General features: G+C 34.2%; 1 protein-coding gene across 1 annotated transcript in view; it reads left to right on the forward strand.

Annotated features, from left to right (window-relative positions):
• The window catches only part of LOC129264935 (transcriptional adapter 2-beta-like), a 60757-nt gene extending 55188 nt beyond the window's left edge, over window positions 1–5569 (forward strand). Inside the window, exon 16 of the mRNA XM_064101957.1 lies at window positions 596–5569. Within this exon, the coding sequence (XP_063958027.1) occupies window positions 596–718 (123 nt within the window). The 3' untranslated portion in view covers window positions 719–5569. The remainder of the gene's footprint in view (window positions 1–595) is intronic.
• Window positions 5570–19289: the final 13720 nt, after the last annotated feature.

Raw genomic sequence — 19289 nt, forward strand, 5'->3', positions numbered from 1 at the left:
GGAGGAGGGGGCATTAGGATATTAATCAAAGTTTGTCTAATTTTAAAAATCAAATGATATTTGATCTTTGTAAGGTTTAACACATTTATATCATGTACTGTATGTATTTCCAGATGACGTGTGTAGTAGTTAGAATATCAAAGTTGATGTAAAATTCAGTCCATAATCACAAGTTGCCCCTCCTCCTTCCTCAACAGAAAGAAATTATTGCAATATTCTTCCAGTTATAGTCAAGTGAATACTCAGGGGATATCCACTTTAGTATGCTATCTTGTTGAAGTATACTGCTAATTTTGCAAATCAAAATATCTTAATGTTAATTATTGTTCTTAGGACTGTCACTGTATGACTAGAAGGAAGTATTTCACACCATCTTGAATAATTTTCTTGTGTATTTTATAAACTTATGGAGAAGGTCCCCTGTCTGCAATTCAAATTATCAATTTTAATGTGTTGCCTAGTATGTGTTGAATGTCATGAAGTACGCTTAGACTTTATTAGACCCCTGGGATATGTATTGAAATCATATTTTGACAGAAACTTTTCCGCATTGAAACTTATTCCTCGCCTCCTTCTCTCCATTCCTCCCTCCCAGGACCATTACTTACGAAAACAAGGCATTCTTCCCAAGACCCGTTACCCTGGCAACCTGCACAAGTCTCATCGCAAGCGCATCGCCAACTTCCTCACCAAAAATGGCTGGATCAAGGCTAGTTGAGAATAATACTTGCCCTACCCCCTTCTCCATCATCACTCCAAAAATTTAAAAAACCTTGCCTTTTTGTTGTTGTTTTTTTTCTCTTCTCAATTCAACAAAGGATAGATTTTGTGATGTTAGAGTTACCATTACAAACCATCACTATTTATTGACCATTTACTATCTTGTATGTGTACATGTACTTTCCATTTATGATGTAATTCGGGTATTGCCCTTTTGTACCTCTCAGAACTTAAACGCGCAAGGCAGCCCCCTGTCATGTGCAATTTGCTTTTACTAGTGAATTCTTGATCATCGATTGAAGGAAAACAAAATATTCCTTGATTGATCAGGGTCCAATGTACATGATCAGTGGTGATGTTCTGCCAATTTAAGTGTGTCTAGCAATCAGTCTTCGATGCAAAATGTCTAAATTGTGCCAAATTAGGTTTCACGATCTCCATGTCAGCTCTAACTTTCATAATGAGTGATTCCTTCCATATCATTTAGGTTAGATGTGTGTTCACCAAATTCCCTGAAATTGCAACTTCTGTTCCAAATTCAAGTGAAAATTGATCACTTGACAATGAGTATAGGTATTTGTATGAGCCCTATTAACCTAGCTTATATTCAGGGATGGGAAACAGAAGGACCTATCTCACCTTGTGATGTTTTGTTTTTATCTAGGTACCAAAATAACCAGATACACCCCACATTTTCTGAAAACTATGAAACCTTAATTTGATTCAACTGTTAATTGCCTGTAGTAAAGTAATGACTGAAGGGGCTTGGTCATATGATGTATATAGTCTGTGTACTCAAGACTCTGCTTATATTTTCCTGCCATGAGTGAAGTAATGTGAAGTCTGAGAACAAAGTTAATGTTTGACAAGTACTGGTTACATATAAAACGGAAGATTTAGATTAATTACAAGTCATGATTGATTTGAATAGTAATTGAAGACAAAATCTACTAACACTAAATATCTGGAAGAGAGCAAGATAGATATACATTTAGCTGTAGAGATTTGTGACATCACTCTATTCAAGTAGGGGTGGCTGACACAAAAGACCCTCTAACGCCCCTCCCCGAAACAATAGTTACACTGCTGTAATCCTCCAGTTCATATGCTATACTTTTCATAATTACTAGCAAAACTGATTATACATGTAGCTTATGGGCAAGCGAGATAAAAACAAAAATGTTGTTTGTTAGTGTGTGATAACACAATCAAACTACTTGTATTACTTTTTCTCTGCCCTAAAGGATACCGTGCATTTACCTCTCATAATTCAATTTTGACCAGGATTTATCGAATAATCCCTTGCATTGAATAATATATTTTCAGAAAGGAGTCAGGATTTTGTGTTAATATCTTTTGAATCCAAACAGGGAACATACTTATATCTACACTAAAGCAAGTATAAAGTAATTTAGCTTAATCTACGTGACAACTAATCCTTATATCTCATCTCAAAAAAGGTAATAATTTGGAGTAATTGCTTTCCTTTATATCTGGCTTTATCCTAACTATTTCTGTGCCTTGAGCCTAAAATGATACTTACGGCTGATTTAAATTAAACAAATCTTCACAAGTGATCAGTTAACACTTAAGCACTTGAAGAGAACAGTAAACCACTTTCCTTTGATAATATACAACTCCCTTTTATTCAGTTTTGGTGGGAAATTTTACTTCTGTTTTCCCCTAATTTGTTTGCAAAAATAAAGACAGAAATATGCCTTCTAATTTAACGCCTAAATATTGATCTCTCTCCTTGGAAAATTTTAGGAGATATAACTCTACAGCATTTTCTGGAGACAAACATTAATTTTCAATGAGATGAAAGTATGTGAATAAAGTGTTTTAATTTCCTACTGTGCCAAAGTATTTTTTTTCTTGCCCATTGCACAGTAGATCAGTTTTCGGTATGTCCTCACTGGCTTCATATTGTTCTTATAATGATAAGGATTTCACAAAAGATTAAACATATTGAAAGGCTAGTACAATATGAAAGGTTATAACAGCCATGGTATACTTGAATTGCAGCCCCCCTCACACCTGGCCGAATGTAGGCGGACAAAGGGTGACGAATGGGAAAAATGCACAAAATGTACGCGAATTCAATTAATTAAAATAAAATTTCCGTCAAATGATGCGATCAGTAACTATTGTCAAATTTTATCAACGAATGGTAAGCGAAAGATAAATATGACATGCGAAGGTTATCGATTTTTCGGTACACCTCTTTGAGTAAATTGCAGCTGAAGGCGAGCGAAGGATTGATATTTAACCCAATAAAAACGAACGAACAGTGAGCAATGGTTTGGTATGGCGTTCGATTAGAAACGAAGACGAGGGAATAGATCGGGCATTCTTGTACGTTTGTGTCATCGTGTTGCTTCGTTAAGGGTTATTTCGAGATCGGTCCACTTTGGCAAAAGCGCGATGAGGGACTATGCACGACAATAACCACGAACGATAAACGAGCAATTACCGCAGACTGAATAAGAGATGCGAATTCAAACAGATGACCGACGGTTTTTCAATTCGTCTGGAAATTTTAAACATGTTCAAAATTTCCGCGCGAATTTGAATAATCACAGCTGTTAGTTCAGAAGGAGTACGAACCCAAACACGAAGGGTGAATATGATTTACTATCAGTTACCATTGAAAACGATTTTTAAAAAATGCCTTTCGCCAGCCATCGCAAGGCATATTTCAGGCAATTCGGTTAGGTGTGAGGGGGCCTCAAGATTAAGGGTTAAAAAATTAATCATAGTAGCAATGTTTTAAAGAAAGATATAACAGTTGATCCATTGTATCGCAATAGACTGATAGCAGAATGTATGTTCCAAATGCTTCCATGCTGGTTGTGAAGTGATTACAAGGCAAAGGAAATGTTGCTGATAATTTTCACATTGAAATTGAAATTATTATGGGCGTTACTTCAAGCTAAATGTTTCATAAGCATTATCCTTATTGTCCCAATTCCATGGTATACAAAACATAAGAATCACAAGCTTAACTTACATTTACAGACTGCGTGGGAACCTTTTGTTTGCCATTTTGCAAGGCTTGAAACCAGTGATTATTTTAATAGCCTGTCCATTCACAGGATGTTATTAATAATAAAGATGTGCTTGATAGTCCGATTAATAGGATTTCATGTGATGCTCCCTTCCACTCTTATTAGTGAAGTGATTGTCAGTATAATCGGTTTTAATCAATTAGGAGTACAATTGTACTCTGTCTCCTATTGTTTGGCTGTCAGGCTACATTTACTATGACAGGAGGAATTGGGAGTGAATTAGTTACAGTCCGCCCCCTGTCTGTGGTTTGTGGTGAGAAAAATCCCAATCAACCTTTCATACTTTCAAAGTATATGAAAGGAAAAACATACTTGACTTCACGTGGTAAAAACTAACAGATTAGAGTGTAGATCTATAGCCTGATAAAAACTGATTAATGACTTAATGGAAAATAACATTAAATCATGAAAAGGATGTTCACAACATTGCATGCAGATGTCAAACCCACTGGTGCATATATAATAAATAACAATATTTTGCTCATCTTTGAAGGTCAGTCCATTATTGTTGCTTAGAAAAAGACTCAATATTTGACTGGAATGTCATGCTTATTTTGCTAATTCATCAGCAATTACATAATTTCTTCCAGAATTTTTTGGCATATATTTTGTATTCATACATACAGGCACTTAGGTGATCATTTTATTGGATTATGTACAAACTCACTTTAAACATGTTGCTTCAACAGGCATTTTTCTTTCAACTGACCTAATTACAAGCTTTTAGTAAAACATGTAATCATTAACTGTTAAAAAGAGCTTTTGTTCTAGAGAGGATATGATGTTATTGAATACATGTTTGCAGCTGATTTTGTATTGATATTGCAGATAAGTGTTATCTTTCCCAGTCTGTTTAGCTTCTAATATGCACTACCTAAAATATGCAAGTATGTTTTAAATCCATCTAGTAAAAACAGGAAATCATTTCTAGTTTCAGTTTTTACTTCTTATATTCTTGTCCTTCCTTCAGAATAAACATATTTATCTTCTTTTGATTTTTTTCATTATAATACGCTCAGTAATAGTTGTTTATAATACCACAATTCAATGAGTTATTACTTGTACTTTTCTTGAGATCGTAGTTTCAATTGGGACCATTATATTTAAATGCACCTGCATAAATGCAATCATCATTAAGTTGGAAATCATTTTGCCATTTGAGGTATAAATGTGAGAATTATTTTTCTTTTACACCAAAATGTTGCTCACTTTAAGAATGTGAGTACTCTTTTCCCCTCTCGTTTGCCATTCAAAGAATAAAAGTGAGAATTTTGTTCCCTTTGACACAAAATGTTGTTCGATTTAAGAATGTGAATATTCTTAATCATTTTTTTCATTCACAGTACTGTGCCATGATCATGAAAATATGTTTTGTGTATGACTAGAGGACCTTATCGAACATACCACTCCTGTCAAGTTTAATTGAATTTATATATATATATATATTTGCCTATGTACAATCAGTGGGCCTTTTTTCCTTTATAGAGACTGTTCATTTTATTAATTTTTAAAGATATTGGTAAATAACCAAAAAAGACTGCTCTTCTAAAATAGACGAACTCCAAGTGTCATTATTTTTTAATCAACCAGACTACTCTTATACTTGTCAATTACCAGCATACCCATTTTGTGACAGGATTGTTTGAAAATACTCAAGTGAAATTGTTTACAAATTAGCTCACAAAAGCTGCGATGAAGAAGAATTGTAAACTGAAAATTGGGAGAAAGAATAGGTCACATTTAAAACTTAGCATCATGTTACTGGTATACTAATATCAAAGTATGGCTATAAAGACCATGCTCTGATGATTGGTTGTCTATCACATCACATGAATGAACATGCATTTTAGATGTTGACATTGCTGGCTTTCCATAGTTGTGGTTGATCAGATCTGTCCTAACTCTTTGTAAGGTTGTGCTTCCTCGATTAACTCTTACCCAGCCTGTATTCTCAGCAGTAAGAAAAGGGTGATGACAAATAATTACTTACAGCAGGTTCTAAACAGTAAACAATACAGAGTGTGAAAACCTTATTCAATTATCCTATTTATGTCAACATTTTTTTGTGAAAATATTGGTTCTCTTCTAGTGTTGATAGGCTGTGAGTTATGTTAAATGGGTATGCCTTGAATGAATTAATGACTGAATAGATAAATGGATGAATTGATGGAAGAAAATGTGACAGATTTTGAGTAGTGGAGTATAAGATATGTTGAGAAGGAAAAGGATTTGTAAAGTATTGTACAGCAACTCAACTTTGTGTATGACTTTGTAAATTGAATGTTATAAGTGATTGTATGGTTACACTTATATATATTATGCTCATTACTTCTTACATTCAAAGTATTGTCTCTCTTCACACATTCAAGTTCTCTTTGCCCCAACACTTCCCCCACATTTCTAATCTTGATTTATTCTCATTTTCATCTGTTTCACACTCATTCACCAAATATACTATGTTTCATATTTTTCCTACGATCTGAAGATTTCTTTGAGCATAATATGTAAGTGTAACTTCTTTGTGACTAGAAAGTCTCATTTCGAGTTTGTAAAGATTGAATGAAAGTGAAGAAAAAAGATTTTAAGTTTGAAAATGATTTCATGAAGTGAGGAGTAAAAGTACTTTTTCATATTACAATATAAAAGAAGACAGTTGTGATTACATGTACTTTTAAAACCAAGGAAGTGTCTTGTAATGTGTATATAGATTGTAAAGGAAAGAATATAAGAAAAGTGTTTAAAAAAAAAAAGACGAAAGTAACGTTTGGTAAGTTTGTAACAATACTTTGTTTTGCAAGAATTGCTTCAACTATTTTTTTGATTGCTCATGTTTTATTAGGTGTAGACTTATCAATTATTTTTGTTTTGTGCAATGAGATGATTTTCTCTCTTCCGATGCAGTTTGGTTCAGTATTTTTTTTTTGTAATAAGTTCTTGTGATTAGAGTAAAAGACGTTTGGTTGTATTATTATTTGCAATATACATTTTGATAGATGAGGGGAATTTTTCTGCACAATTGGAACAAGAAACACACGATCTTGTCCTAATTCACAGCTTATTGCCTGAGAGAAAGTTGTTGGCACTATCACACAGAAAGTAATGTAATTCTACTAGGATAAAATTTGCTACAAAACCCTTTTCTATCTACCTGTGGGATTTGCACGTGAAAGTGATTATTGCATGGGGATGCTTTATGCAAATTACATGAACTAGTTTGGGATTTTAAAAAAAGTGCTCATGTGAGAGTGGTATGTAGGGAAAGAACAAAGATACTATACTGCCCTAGACAATAAAATGATCTAATCCAACTATTCAGCATTAAGAGTAATAAGTATTCGAGATGGAGTTCATTATATCATATTCCTTTTGTGTCATTTAGTGAACAAAATATGATGTACATGTATTTGGGTGATTTATAATTCAGAATCCAGCCTAGATCTCAATATAATTCTTATAATGCTTTCAAAAGGTTGAGATATCTGTGAAATGTTCATCTTGTAACTCACATGTTTAAGTAAAACTCAGTGGCTTAGTTGAATCAGAGACTAGGATTCATCATCGTGAATGTTTGGACGAGATATTATTCTGGTTACTGCTCATTATTCTGATGGTTTGTTATTTTCTTACAACAGACCTTATATCATTTGGGACAATCAAACTTTCTGAATAACAAACTCTCTTTTCTTTTTGGATTGGCATGGCATGTGCAGTTTGCATGTTTCGGAATAAACATTTGAAGTATTTCAGAATAATGAACCTTTAGAATATCAGACATCACCCATTTTGTATCTTAGATTCTAGGCTGGGCCAGAGTAGTATGTATCTAATCACGTACATACACCATTTTCTTCCTATTTGGCTATGAGATGCAGTAACTATTTCCAACAAATTTGAACGACCACCAAAACAATTCTGTGTTTTTAGTTTAATTTGCCACTAGGTTTTGCTACCTTGAGCAAGATGCTACCACTTTTGTTTTCACTCTCTCTCTTTACTAAGTATGTGTAAATATATTTATAATTCAGTTCATTACCTTGTGTGCATAAGATTTTGCAACTCATACATTGCCAGCAGATCTGTTACATTGATCTAAAAATGTAAAGTCAGTGAAATTTTAGGCGCTAACAAACAGAACCTGTTCATTTTATTAGAATTGTAAGTGTCAAAGACAAGGTTTTGTATTCTTTAACTGACAAAAAATGTTACTTTCCTTAGGACTCCAATGGGAGATATGTCTTTGCCATATAAGGTGTTGAACACCAAAATAAAAATGATTGATTCTCATCTATTACTAGACACGGTGTGCTGTTAACCCATTCTACATGTACTTACCATGTGTTTGTGCGCAGGCCTCATTCAAATCATGCACCACAAAGATTAATGTACTAGACCAATTGTTATTGAATATAGTCAATATTTAATGATTATTGGAAAAATAGTAGTTGTATTTATTAATAAGCAACCATTCAAATCTTTCGTTGTGAATCTTCGTGTACTTATTACAGTGTCATTAATATGTAATGATTCTTGACAAGAAAAACACATGGTTCCCATTATGTCACATTGTTTTTCACTTTTGGTTTCTTATTCAATTCATGCACCTCTTTTTTTAATTGGCCATGGTACTAAGAGGGTAATATTATGCACAAGTTGCCAGCTCAGGATTGTTTTATTGTGTCTCAGCTCCTCATACTACACTTAATCTTAAAGGTAGCACTTACACTTTATCCAACATAGTGGAGAAAGATTGTATTTGTTGGTATATGTTCTGGAAGTATAAGTCTGTATTGGGTTTGTCAATGACTCTAATCTTTCTGGTTTTTTTTTTTTATTGATTATCACAAGAAGGTGGCAGTTTTGTTTATTTGAATTCGTCAGGAAAATATTTGTTTTTGTTAATGAGTGTTTTTTGTTATTTTCTGTTTATTCTGTTATGATAAAGTCCAAGTTGATGAAGATTAATCTCTGTTGTTTTTCAAAATGATTGGAAAGTGTTTATTAAGTACTAAGTATGTAAGAATTATTGAGAAGGTAGTATGCATTTCTAAATCATTTATCAGTATGTCCAAACATTACGGCACAGATAAGGTGTTATAATTTGTATAAGGATGTTGTTTTGATACTTTTTTACAATCATGTCTTTAAATATGTCAGATTAGATACAAGTCTTCATGTTATTATCCCTTATGTGAATCAATAAAGGATAATTTTGAAAGAAGTTAAAAGATATAGTTGATGTTTCCCACAACCCAATCTGACAACAAATTACACTCTAAAAAAACAAAGAGCTACGATGAGCGAATTTAGCTCTTAAAGAGCGTGTGTAGTGACTGCACTTCGGAGTGCTGATTTTTCTCATTCAAATTTGAACTAGACAAATCAGCACTCCGAAGTGCAGTCACTATACACGCTCTTTAAGATCTAAATTAGCTCTTAGTTTTTCAGAGTGTAATGCTGAATAACTAAAACATTGTGCAACTCATTCTAGACTGTAAGTATGATGTAATGTTTGTCTTATGTAAAGTAAATCAAATATCAAGTAAATAAAACCACTTTCCATTTTTTGAAATGTGTGACTATATCACATTCACTTTTGAGTACATATTCTACCCTTTCAGACATCACCACTTCTGATTGATCTTGCTTTCAATCACCAATGGTGATAGATAGGCATTTCTGAATATTCTTTATCTTGAGTGATGATTGATAACCACTCACGATTTGTCAAAAATTGTGACAATTTTTCACTTACACTTCAATTGCTCTTTTTGGAAATAGTGAAACAATGTCAAGCACTTGTGTGAAAACCAGGGCCCTCTAACACAAATATTCATAATCATTTTCAAAATCGATCAGTGATTTTGATTGGTTAACGATGGGTGTGTCAAACTCATTGTGCATGCAACTGCAAATTTGATTGGCCAATTATAGTTTGTGATTAATCGCTATTTTCTTGTTACAGAAGCTAGATGACACTTTTATGGCTCTAAGTATTTACAGATACATGTAGCATTGTGTAGCATTTTGATTAGCTCAATCAGTCCATTCAAATGCTTCATTTGAAATGACGTCATACACATTATTGATGTCAATCCTTGTCAATGGTGCTTTAGCAATAACCTTCAAACACAGTGTTTACATTTCGATGTCATCATGTTGAATAAATTCCCCTTCATTTGCAAACATTTTCATTTATAGTTTTTTTTTATTAGAAGTAGTATTGCATTAGTAATAATGTGATGGTGTCGGTCATTGGGATTTTTCGTGTGTGGTTTTAATGGTTGTGGGTTTGTGAGCATTATCTGTCGTGAGTAATTTGAATGAATTTATCAGTTTTGTTCATATAAGCTAATCCATATGGATCGGAATTTATATCAGCTGATCATTTTCATACATCCTATTTTTTCCCTTGAAATTCCTTGTATGCCTTGTAAAAGCTAAATATTTGTTTAGTTTTTAATTAAACAGAACCACGATCGCTGTCATTTTCTGCCTTGTAACTCGGATTATGATCTAGGAAAAATCACCAGCGTTTTTAGTACGGCACGGTGTAAAAATGGCAGAGGTAAAAATTGCAGAAGTATAAATGAAAGCGGTAAAATGACAGGTTTAAATGACCAGTCTTAAACCCCAATGCAAAAAAATTCCAAAACCCTCTCCATGTACAGTAGATTAAATAAGAAATGTTCTGAGAAGAAAATTATATTTATAATGTTGAACTAATGGAAAGGGTAACATTTTAAAATCATACTGTAGATCTTCTGCACCAAATTGATAACACTTGAGTTGGTAGCAGAAAATAATTAAAGCAATATTGGTGAGGGGTTTAAGGAATCCATCAAAGATTTAAAAAGCTATTAGAATTTTATATTTTAATGGTGACGTCATTTGCGAGCAGTTCTTCCCAATATATGGTGTAATAAAAATATCAATGAAATGTCATTAAAAAAAATGAAAATGGTTTTTATTGTACCTCAAGTATATCAACATACAAATCATTTCACATTCGCTCCTGAAAGATTTTTTTAGCAATCTTGACCCACTGATTATAAAATTGAAAAGTATACATTTTGGTGCATAAAATACGGGGCAGCTGCTAAAATATGACGTCACAGATAAAAACAAAGAAACTAAGATTCATAATAACTTTCTTAATCTTTGATGGGTTTTCCTCAAACGTTCACCGATATATTTTTCTGCTATTTTTATAGTAAACCATTTGTCAGGGTGAACTTCTCCTTCAAAACAGGTCGATAGAATGATACCTAAGAAACACCTATGATTATTTTTACCTCTGCCATTTTTACCTCTGCCATTATTACCTCTGCCATATTTACCTCTGCCATTTTTACCTCTGCCATTATAACCTCTGCCATTTTACCTCTGCTATTTTTACCTCTGCCATTTTTACCTCCACCATTTTTACCTCTGCCATTATTACCTCTGCCATTTTTACCTCTGCCATTTTTACCTCTGCCATCATTACCTCTGCCATTTTTAACTCTGCTATTTTTACCTGGCACCTTTATTACACTGTTTGTTAATTGTTTGCCTTTACATCGCACCAAATGGTCGACAAAAAACGCAATGAAAAAATAACACATTTCTTTCAAACTTGTTATCAGAGAATGTTCCTATCAAATTGAAAAACTACATGAATATACATGAATAAATAAATTGATATATAGATATATTGACAAAATATTCGATTAATTGAATGAACAAATCAATGAATTAATTGATAAATGAGTTTATAAAATAGTGAATGCTTTTGAAGGGGAAAGGAAGAAAGGCGAATATCGTAGGGCGAGGTGTGGATAGTGTAACTCTAGGCTTTATTATACTCCTGTTATTGAATTGAGAAGTAATGACGTCACCTCTAGGTCGTAATGCCACCCCCCCCATCACACATACAACTTTTCTCTTCCAATGCCCCTTTCGTAACCTCCATTTTCCCTTTCTCTTATTTTCTACTCTCGAGAGATGATATGATTTGATTGACCTTTTATTCATTTAACTGGAAAAGAGCTGCGTGTGAAATTTATATGGTGCGATTATTAGTCGCTCTCTTTTCACGCTGGAATTCACCCTGCTTAAAGAAATTTTTTTGAAGGCTAAAATGAAAAATTCTCCAGCCGAGGGCTAAGTGGATTTTACTCTCGACAGCACATAGGCGTTCTTATCTTTTCCATGGTTCGTGTTCTTGCTTCTAGGAAAGGGAAAGTTCTTAAAAATAATTAGATATTGCGTCAGAGAAAAAAGTATTCGTGTATAATGCAGGGTATAATGGTATATGAATATCCAGGAAATGTGAGAATCATATTTGATTTCATAACTTGTTCAACTGTGCAGAATGCAAGTAATCAAAGTATACAAATCTTTGTATTATCCATTTTGAGTAACAACTATTTAATTCGAATCCGCTTGCAACGATCTAAGAATTAAGCTGTTGGCAAAGAAGGAATTTTAAATTGAGGTGTCAATACTTGAATAAATCCGTAAGTGCTGGAAGATCATCATTAATTCCAAAATAATAATAAGATGTGTCATACTCAAGGGAAGTATGATGAATGCCTTCCTTCTAGCATCAAAACATGAGATAAAGATTAATCTTATTCCACCTTGTCAAAGAAAACTAGGACCTTATCCATCAAAATGGCCAGTGAATGATACGATAGTGTCTTGCTGGAACATTTCTGCTTCCGATGTGTTTAAAATACTTTATGATTATACGGAGAGCACAATAATCTAGATTTTACAGATAATGGATTATGGATATATTTTCTTATGCCACATCCTTTTTTGACATTCTTATGTTTATCCCTTTGTGCATGACTAACCAAAGTTACGAATATAAAGCGAACGTTCTCAATAGCCATCTATGTCCGCAAAAAAAGTAAATAAAAAATATATGAATACGATGCAGAAATTTCGAGGAGTTTATTTCATTAACTTTATCTGTACTTTGACGAGGTATGTAAGCTTAATTTCATTTTTAGCATTTTTACACTACAGTCGTGCTACCCTTTCCATGAATCTGTAAAAGGCTTTTCTGGCTGAAATCTACCTAAAACCCCTTTTCCAAATACTATCTTATATTCTTGAATAAAGGTCGGTGTGGTGAAATTAATATCTTTATTAAATGTAGAAGAGAAAATCAATTTGCCTCCAATGTTACGAGGGAATGATTCATTGGCGAGGCTGTGATATCATTGTTAATCATGATTCCTCAGACTCAGAGAGTGGCGCCCGAAGCGCTGAAGTCACGTGATTTTACTCTAATAACCAATGAGCGACGCGCTCTTTTTGGTCTGCATGTGCCGCATGTCTATCGCCATTGAAGTGTATCATCGCGCATGATAAGCACGTCAACACAGCCACATTAAAAGAGTTCTTATTTATCATGTTTATACACGAAAATCGCATTATAACGCCATAGTGGTAATCTCATTTTGACGAAATTTCGGGACACTTGAGTATGTGCCGAAGGCGGGGGAAAGGGAGGGGGTGGGAACGACGCAATAATTTTGTGGAAAAGCTTCGGGCATTTCCCGCTTTGCCACCTCGAGTTGGATGAAGCAGAAGACTTAGTCATCGAGTTCATTAAAACATGAAAGGGAATTCTCGGTACCCCTCGTATTTCTTTCGCTGAGTTGTCTTAGAATGTTAATGTCCATCTTGTTTTCAGAAATGTTCGATGCAAGGAGATGTTTTACATGTATTTGACCTCCATTGTCAGAAACTGGAACACGCCGTAATGTGTTATTGATAAAAATTGATACCCAAGCTAACGGTTGCCCCAGGTATATTTGATGATGAGCCTTTATGATTCAATACCCGATATCAGTGGTATTTTTGTTACTATAAAACATTGATCATACTATACTCAAAGTTAAGATTGGGAGAATTGATGTGGACGAAATAAACGATCATCTGTACTGGTTTCTGAATTAGTACTCAAAATTTCCACCGCTGATAATTATAAAGATGATAGAGCTTTGGTATGGTAATATCTTGAGGTATCACTTGTTGATGTAGAAGGAATCATAGTACATTTTTATACTCTACATTATGATTTATTACTTAATAAATTGTGATTTCATTAATTAATTTTTTTCTTTTTTAGTTGATTTTCATTTACTGATTAATTAATTAATTTCTTTCTTATCTATCTATTATTGTTGTCTTTAATTTATTCCGTAATAAAATAATTCATCTGTGCAGTCATAGGCCCTATGTCAATTATGTATAAAGGCCTGTTATGCATTGTATGCAACATTATTTTGGTTTATTTCACAGGGGGGCGTTAGCAGTTATTTTTTTATTTTCTATTCCCTTTGATCATTCGAATTCACAAAGTCAATACTAACCGTCTGATGTGAGAGCGCCTAACCTAAATACCATCGATTTCCCTCCTCTTTCTGGTTGCTTTCATGTAAAAAACGACCCAATTTTCCAGCTGACTCATCCTTCATCTCACAACGACCCACCTTTTCCATCCTCCTTTACTCTACTTTTCCCTCCAAGAGATGAAAATAATTACCCCAAATTACTTTTTTTAAGAGACAAAGAGCCCACATCACCATTTTATAAGTAGATGACCTGGTTACCTCCGTGTTGGTTTTTCCCTCGACACAGTTTGCGCAAGAAAGCATCAATTTTTGTCGCATTACCCTCGTTTTCTGCGTACGGAAATGTGATAGAAACTTGATGCATGCTTGGGGTGTCTTGTTGATGCTCTGTGACCTACCTGTAAATGCCTTTTTGGCGTTACCCATTACAAACTAAAGGCAGGTAAGCGGTTGAAGTTACGAAATTCATCAAAGTTCATTTTGTTCATGGAAAATTATCTTTAATGATACGAGTTTTCGTTTTTCATGATATTGTATTAAAACACTGGACAAATGTATGAATGGGAGAAACAAAGTTAGTGGTCATGATAAAGCGCACAGGCAATCGATAGTTTTTCTCCCTGCCTGCCATATTGCAACGGTGAATAGTGCAAATGCGGCGACATATATGATGATATATCAACCGATGAGAATGCAAATTGCATAAATAACGAAGAGCAATCCAGTTAAAGAGACCGTCAATGACCTCCATGATAGAATGATAACAACGTTAAAAATAACATGTATAAAGTACAAATTTCGACCTGTTCGTTGGTGGCACGGGGTGATGTTCCTTCTTTCGTGCAATCGTGTATTGACATCATCGACATTCTTTGTATATGATTTGGCTTATACCAGTATAAAAATAAAGAAATAATAATGACAATGATAGTGATGATGATAGTAACGATAATGGTGATAATGATAATATTAATAATTAGAATGACAGAATGATAATAATAATATTCATATTGTATTCTTATACTATAGCGCCAATGTCTGTCTGATTTTACACTCCTGGCACTCCAATACCCCGAATTTTTTTTTAAAGGAAAAAAAAAGGAAATCGTTAGATAAAAATGAAAATAAAGAGCAGAAAAACAGAAGAAAATGGTTCAGATTTTTCCACCTTAAGTTAACTTTTGCGGACGACCCGTGCGATCGATCCCAACGAGAAGATAATGCGTGATTCTCGGGTGACACGAAGGTGAGAAACAAACACCTTTTTTCAGAACAAAACGATTTGATGTCAGTCGTGATGCGGTCATGAAAAATTATCCAAGAGGGGCAACACCGGGACATCTAAGTTTCATCCGAGGCTGGAAAAAGAAAGAAATTGGAGTAATACTGCGAGATGAAAATGATCAATCCCATCTGATTTGGGTGCGCACATCTCTGTGAATGCGATTGGTCCACCCTATGTGGCTGTAAAAGGTCGCAAAGAAAAAAAAAGTGGGGGTAATTACAGGACATTGCAACTTATTTTCTCCTATACAAACACCGATTGCCATTTTATTTTTAAAACATCTGAAATAAATATTGCTCTTGATGTAGGTAATGATCCACTGTCGTAGATGACTGTGGTTAATCGGTTGTGCTTTATTATTATAGTCATTTATTATGATAGTTGGTATTATACATAGTACACTTCGTAGACCCTGCCAGTGTTGTGCATTGATTTATTGCTGTTTTTTATGTTTTCAAATATTATTTGAGTGAAAGCACTATTTTCGACATGCCACGCGAAAAAAATTGAGGATTGTGGTAATATTGTATCCACTATCTTCATCACATCCATGCCAGAGCTTTAATATCTAAAGTACTTCATTATTGATCAAAAGCTAACTTGTCATTATGTCTTGTTATCTGTTTTATCTCTGACGAATTTCATGAAACTGCCGGGCCCATGTCAATTTACTCCAGTGTACGGAGTGACATTATGTCGCCAAATACAATGGTGAAATTTTACTCTGCTTGAATCCACATAGTCAGCGTTGTACATTAATTTAAAAAGGATAGAATATCATCATAAGAGATGATGTGGTTATTGCTGATGAAGTTAACCGGATGGTTTATATGGCTTTAAAAGACAATGTTTATAAAAGTTTTTAAAATAAATGGAATGTGTTTTGGAGGAAGAAATAAACACAGGATGTGAATTGTAGAGGGAAAAAAGTAGGTCATCAGGATATCCGAGCAGCTAATAACACATTACTAAAAATTAAAAAAATATATCGCTTCTTAGTTTCTTCGTATTTGGTTCATCTGATTTGACATAATATTCCTTACATGTTAATTCGAAAAAGCTAGTCAAAAACCAAACGCGCTCATCTTTCGCGGGTAACTCCTTGTTATCACCTGATACAAGTGACGGGAGCACTGGCGTGGTGACTTGTCGTTTCCATGATAACGAAGGGTGTTGTTTCTGCGCTGAATAAAACAAGACCTCGGGCAATGCAGTGACAATATTTTCCTCTCTTATATTTGAAAGCATCTATTTCAACTGCTCATCTTCAGCAGTGACACAGACGGAAACTAGGTTCAATTATCGTTTCACTTTCTTCCTGTATTAGTTTATGATAAAGAAGATATCGAGATTGACAGACAAGTGACAATGTCCAGTCTTTGACTTCAGTTAAGGTGCTTTCCATGGTGTTATTTTAGGCGATTGTGTTTTCTCTTCACTGCCTTGGAAATTTTATTAATTAACTTTTTATCCCTTTGTGACTGATTTGTTTGCTAAGCCGGCATTCAAAAGCATTGATAAGTCAAAATAGAATTGTTTGAATTAAGTTACATGTAAATGCGAGAGAATAAAGAAACAGTTAATAAAATGACAACAATATTATTCTCCAATCATTGGCAGGATTTATATATATATATTTTATTAATAAACATGGTCCTTTTTGTGTAACATTGTTTACTACAAAACTGATGTTGCATAAGCTTTCAACCTGTTTATACGACCAATGTACAGGTTTGGGGGAAGCAGTTTATTTTTTATTCCTTTTGTTTCCTTCTTTCTTCATTAGATTTATTATAATGCTACTAATTTTGTCTCTCCTTCTGATTCTCCGTATCTCCTTCTTCTCCCCCATCTACTTCTGCTTCTTCTTTGTTGGCAATAAAAGCATAGATAGTTACCTGATCTTTTATTGTATTTCAAGTTTTAAACACGATTCGGAGGTTTACTTGTTATTACGCTTTGCCCGTTTTACTAACCTTTTTTTTTAATGCAAAATGAAGGTATTTTATTACCCCATTTTCGGGAACACTCTTTTTAGATATACATTGGAAGACGTGAAAAATCAGTGATCACCCATCATACTCTGCAAACTCAAAGAAATTGTATTTCAATCAGCATCGTCATTTGCAGCAACGGATTAAATTAGATCTCGTCATCACGATTATCATCTTTGCAGGTCAACTTTTTCCCCCTTCAATTGCCACCCGAAAATCTCCGAGCACACTGCCGAAGATAAGTCGATGTTATCCGATCCCTGGATTTCAGCGAGGCGGTGTAGAGTATTCCGGAGGTCGACACGCGTCGTCGCAAATCGGGACACCTTTCTTCCAGCCTCCGATGAGTCAATTTTTAGAAAGGCGCGTTCGTCTTCCATCCTCCTTGCGCACCGACAAGGTGCACATCCAACCTATTCCATCATATTATGAAAAGAAAAATGCAGTGTCGATGCTGAAGTCATATGACTTCATCGTGAATCAGAGAGAGTGTGAACGAGCTTGTGCGAAACTGTGGAAGGTGTTGTTAATAGGAAAATAATGATGAAATATAAGCGCAGGTTAGGAAATTCTCCATATACAGCAGTCATCTTTTTTTCACCTGCCACCTGGCGCCTTACAACCCCCTCTCTTTCCAAGCTTAAAGATATCTATAGGCCTATTTATACTGACTTAAATCCACGGAACCCAATATTTCGTGGGTGAAATTTGGAAGACAGTGTAAGTCTTGCATGCTATGACATAGTCCTTTATACCAAGAGATTTGTGAAAATGCAAAAAAAAACACGAGACACACACGAGAAAAATAACACTCCGAAAACCAATTTGATTTGATTTATATGAATCTTACAACTCAGTTGCTCATAGCATTGAACTTTGCAGATGACAGTGTGTTTAAGTTGTGTTTAATTTGATTTTTGCCGGTTAATAAGTTGAAATGCATCAACAAAACAATCATTTAGTTAGAAATCACCTGCATGTTAAGAGTTTGAGGATTATAAGTGAGTAAATCATCAATAAATAGAATAAAATGAACGACAAAACATAAAATTTAAACAACAAATCATAGAAATATACATAAAACAATAGCGGACCAAGAATATATCACTGATGAAAGCCAAATAAAAAATTGTGTAACCTTGACTCGATACTGCCAATAAAAGAAATAGATAGTGCTGTTGAGATGATTCGGGCTGATTAGAATACCCGGATTCATGCATGTGCATCGGTAAACAAAACATCCCTGTTATGTTAAATAATGTAGCAATAATAATTTTAAAGAATCATCAAATGGATGTAAACAGGTATGATAAAAATAAGTTTTAAGTATTATTAGCATCAAAAGAGAAATGCAAATTAGTGAGAAAGACATCCTAAGAGGTTAAATTCAGGGTAAATTCGTCAGAAGAATAATGTTCTGTTCTGTAGTACATGTATTCGGATGCAATCTACAGATCTAAAATATTAGCTAGTCGAAAACACGAGAGAATCTGAAAACTTTGACCACAGCATGGTCATGATGGTAGAAACTTATGAGCTTCCTTACATTTAATCAATTATGCAAACTAAAAGCAGACGATCTCTAAATAGGTCAAGTCAGACCAGAAAATATGTCACCTGAAAAATAATCACTTCCTTATTTTGAGGCGATCGCAATGCATTTTAACGTCTGGAAAATAGCTGGCGGAAAAGACGTGTGCGGAATTACAAACCATCCACTAATCCTAAAATAATGGAATTTCACACGCAGTCTTTTGTTGAAACGGATGTTTTAAATGGTAGGATGTATGAACAGTTTGTGTGTGTATTTTCGTGTCAAATTGAATAACGATGTGGATACAAGTTTAAAATGTCTGCTCTTTAACTAATA

The sequence above is a fragment of the Lytechinus pictus genome, chromosome 7 (assembly GCF_037042905.1).
Source record: "Lytechinus pictus isolate F3 Inbred chromosome 7, Lp3.0, whole genome shotgun sequence".
Taxonomy (NCBI): Eukaryota; Metazoa; Echinodermata; class Echinoidea; order Temnopleuroida; family Toxopneustidae; genus Lytechinus; species Lytechinus pictus.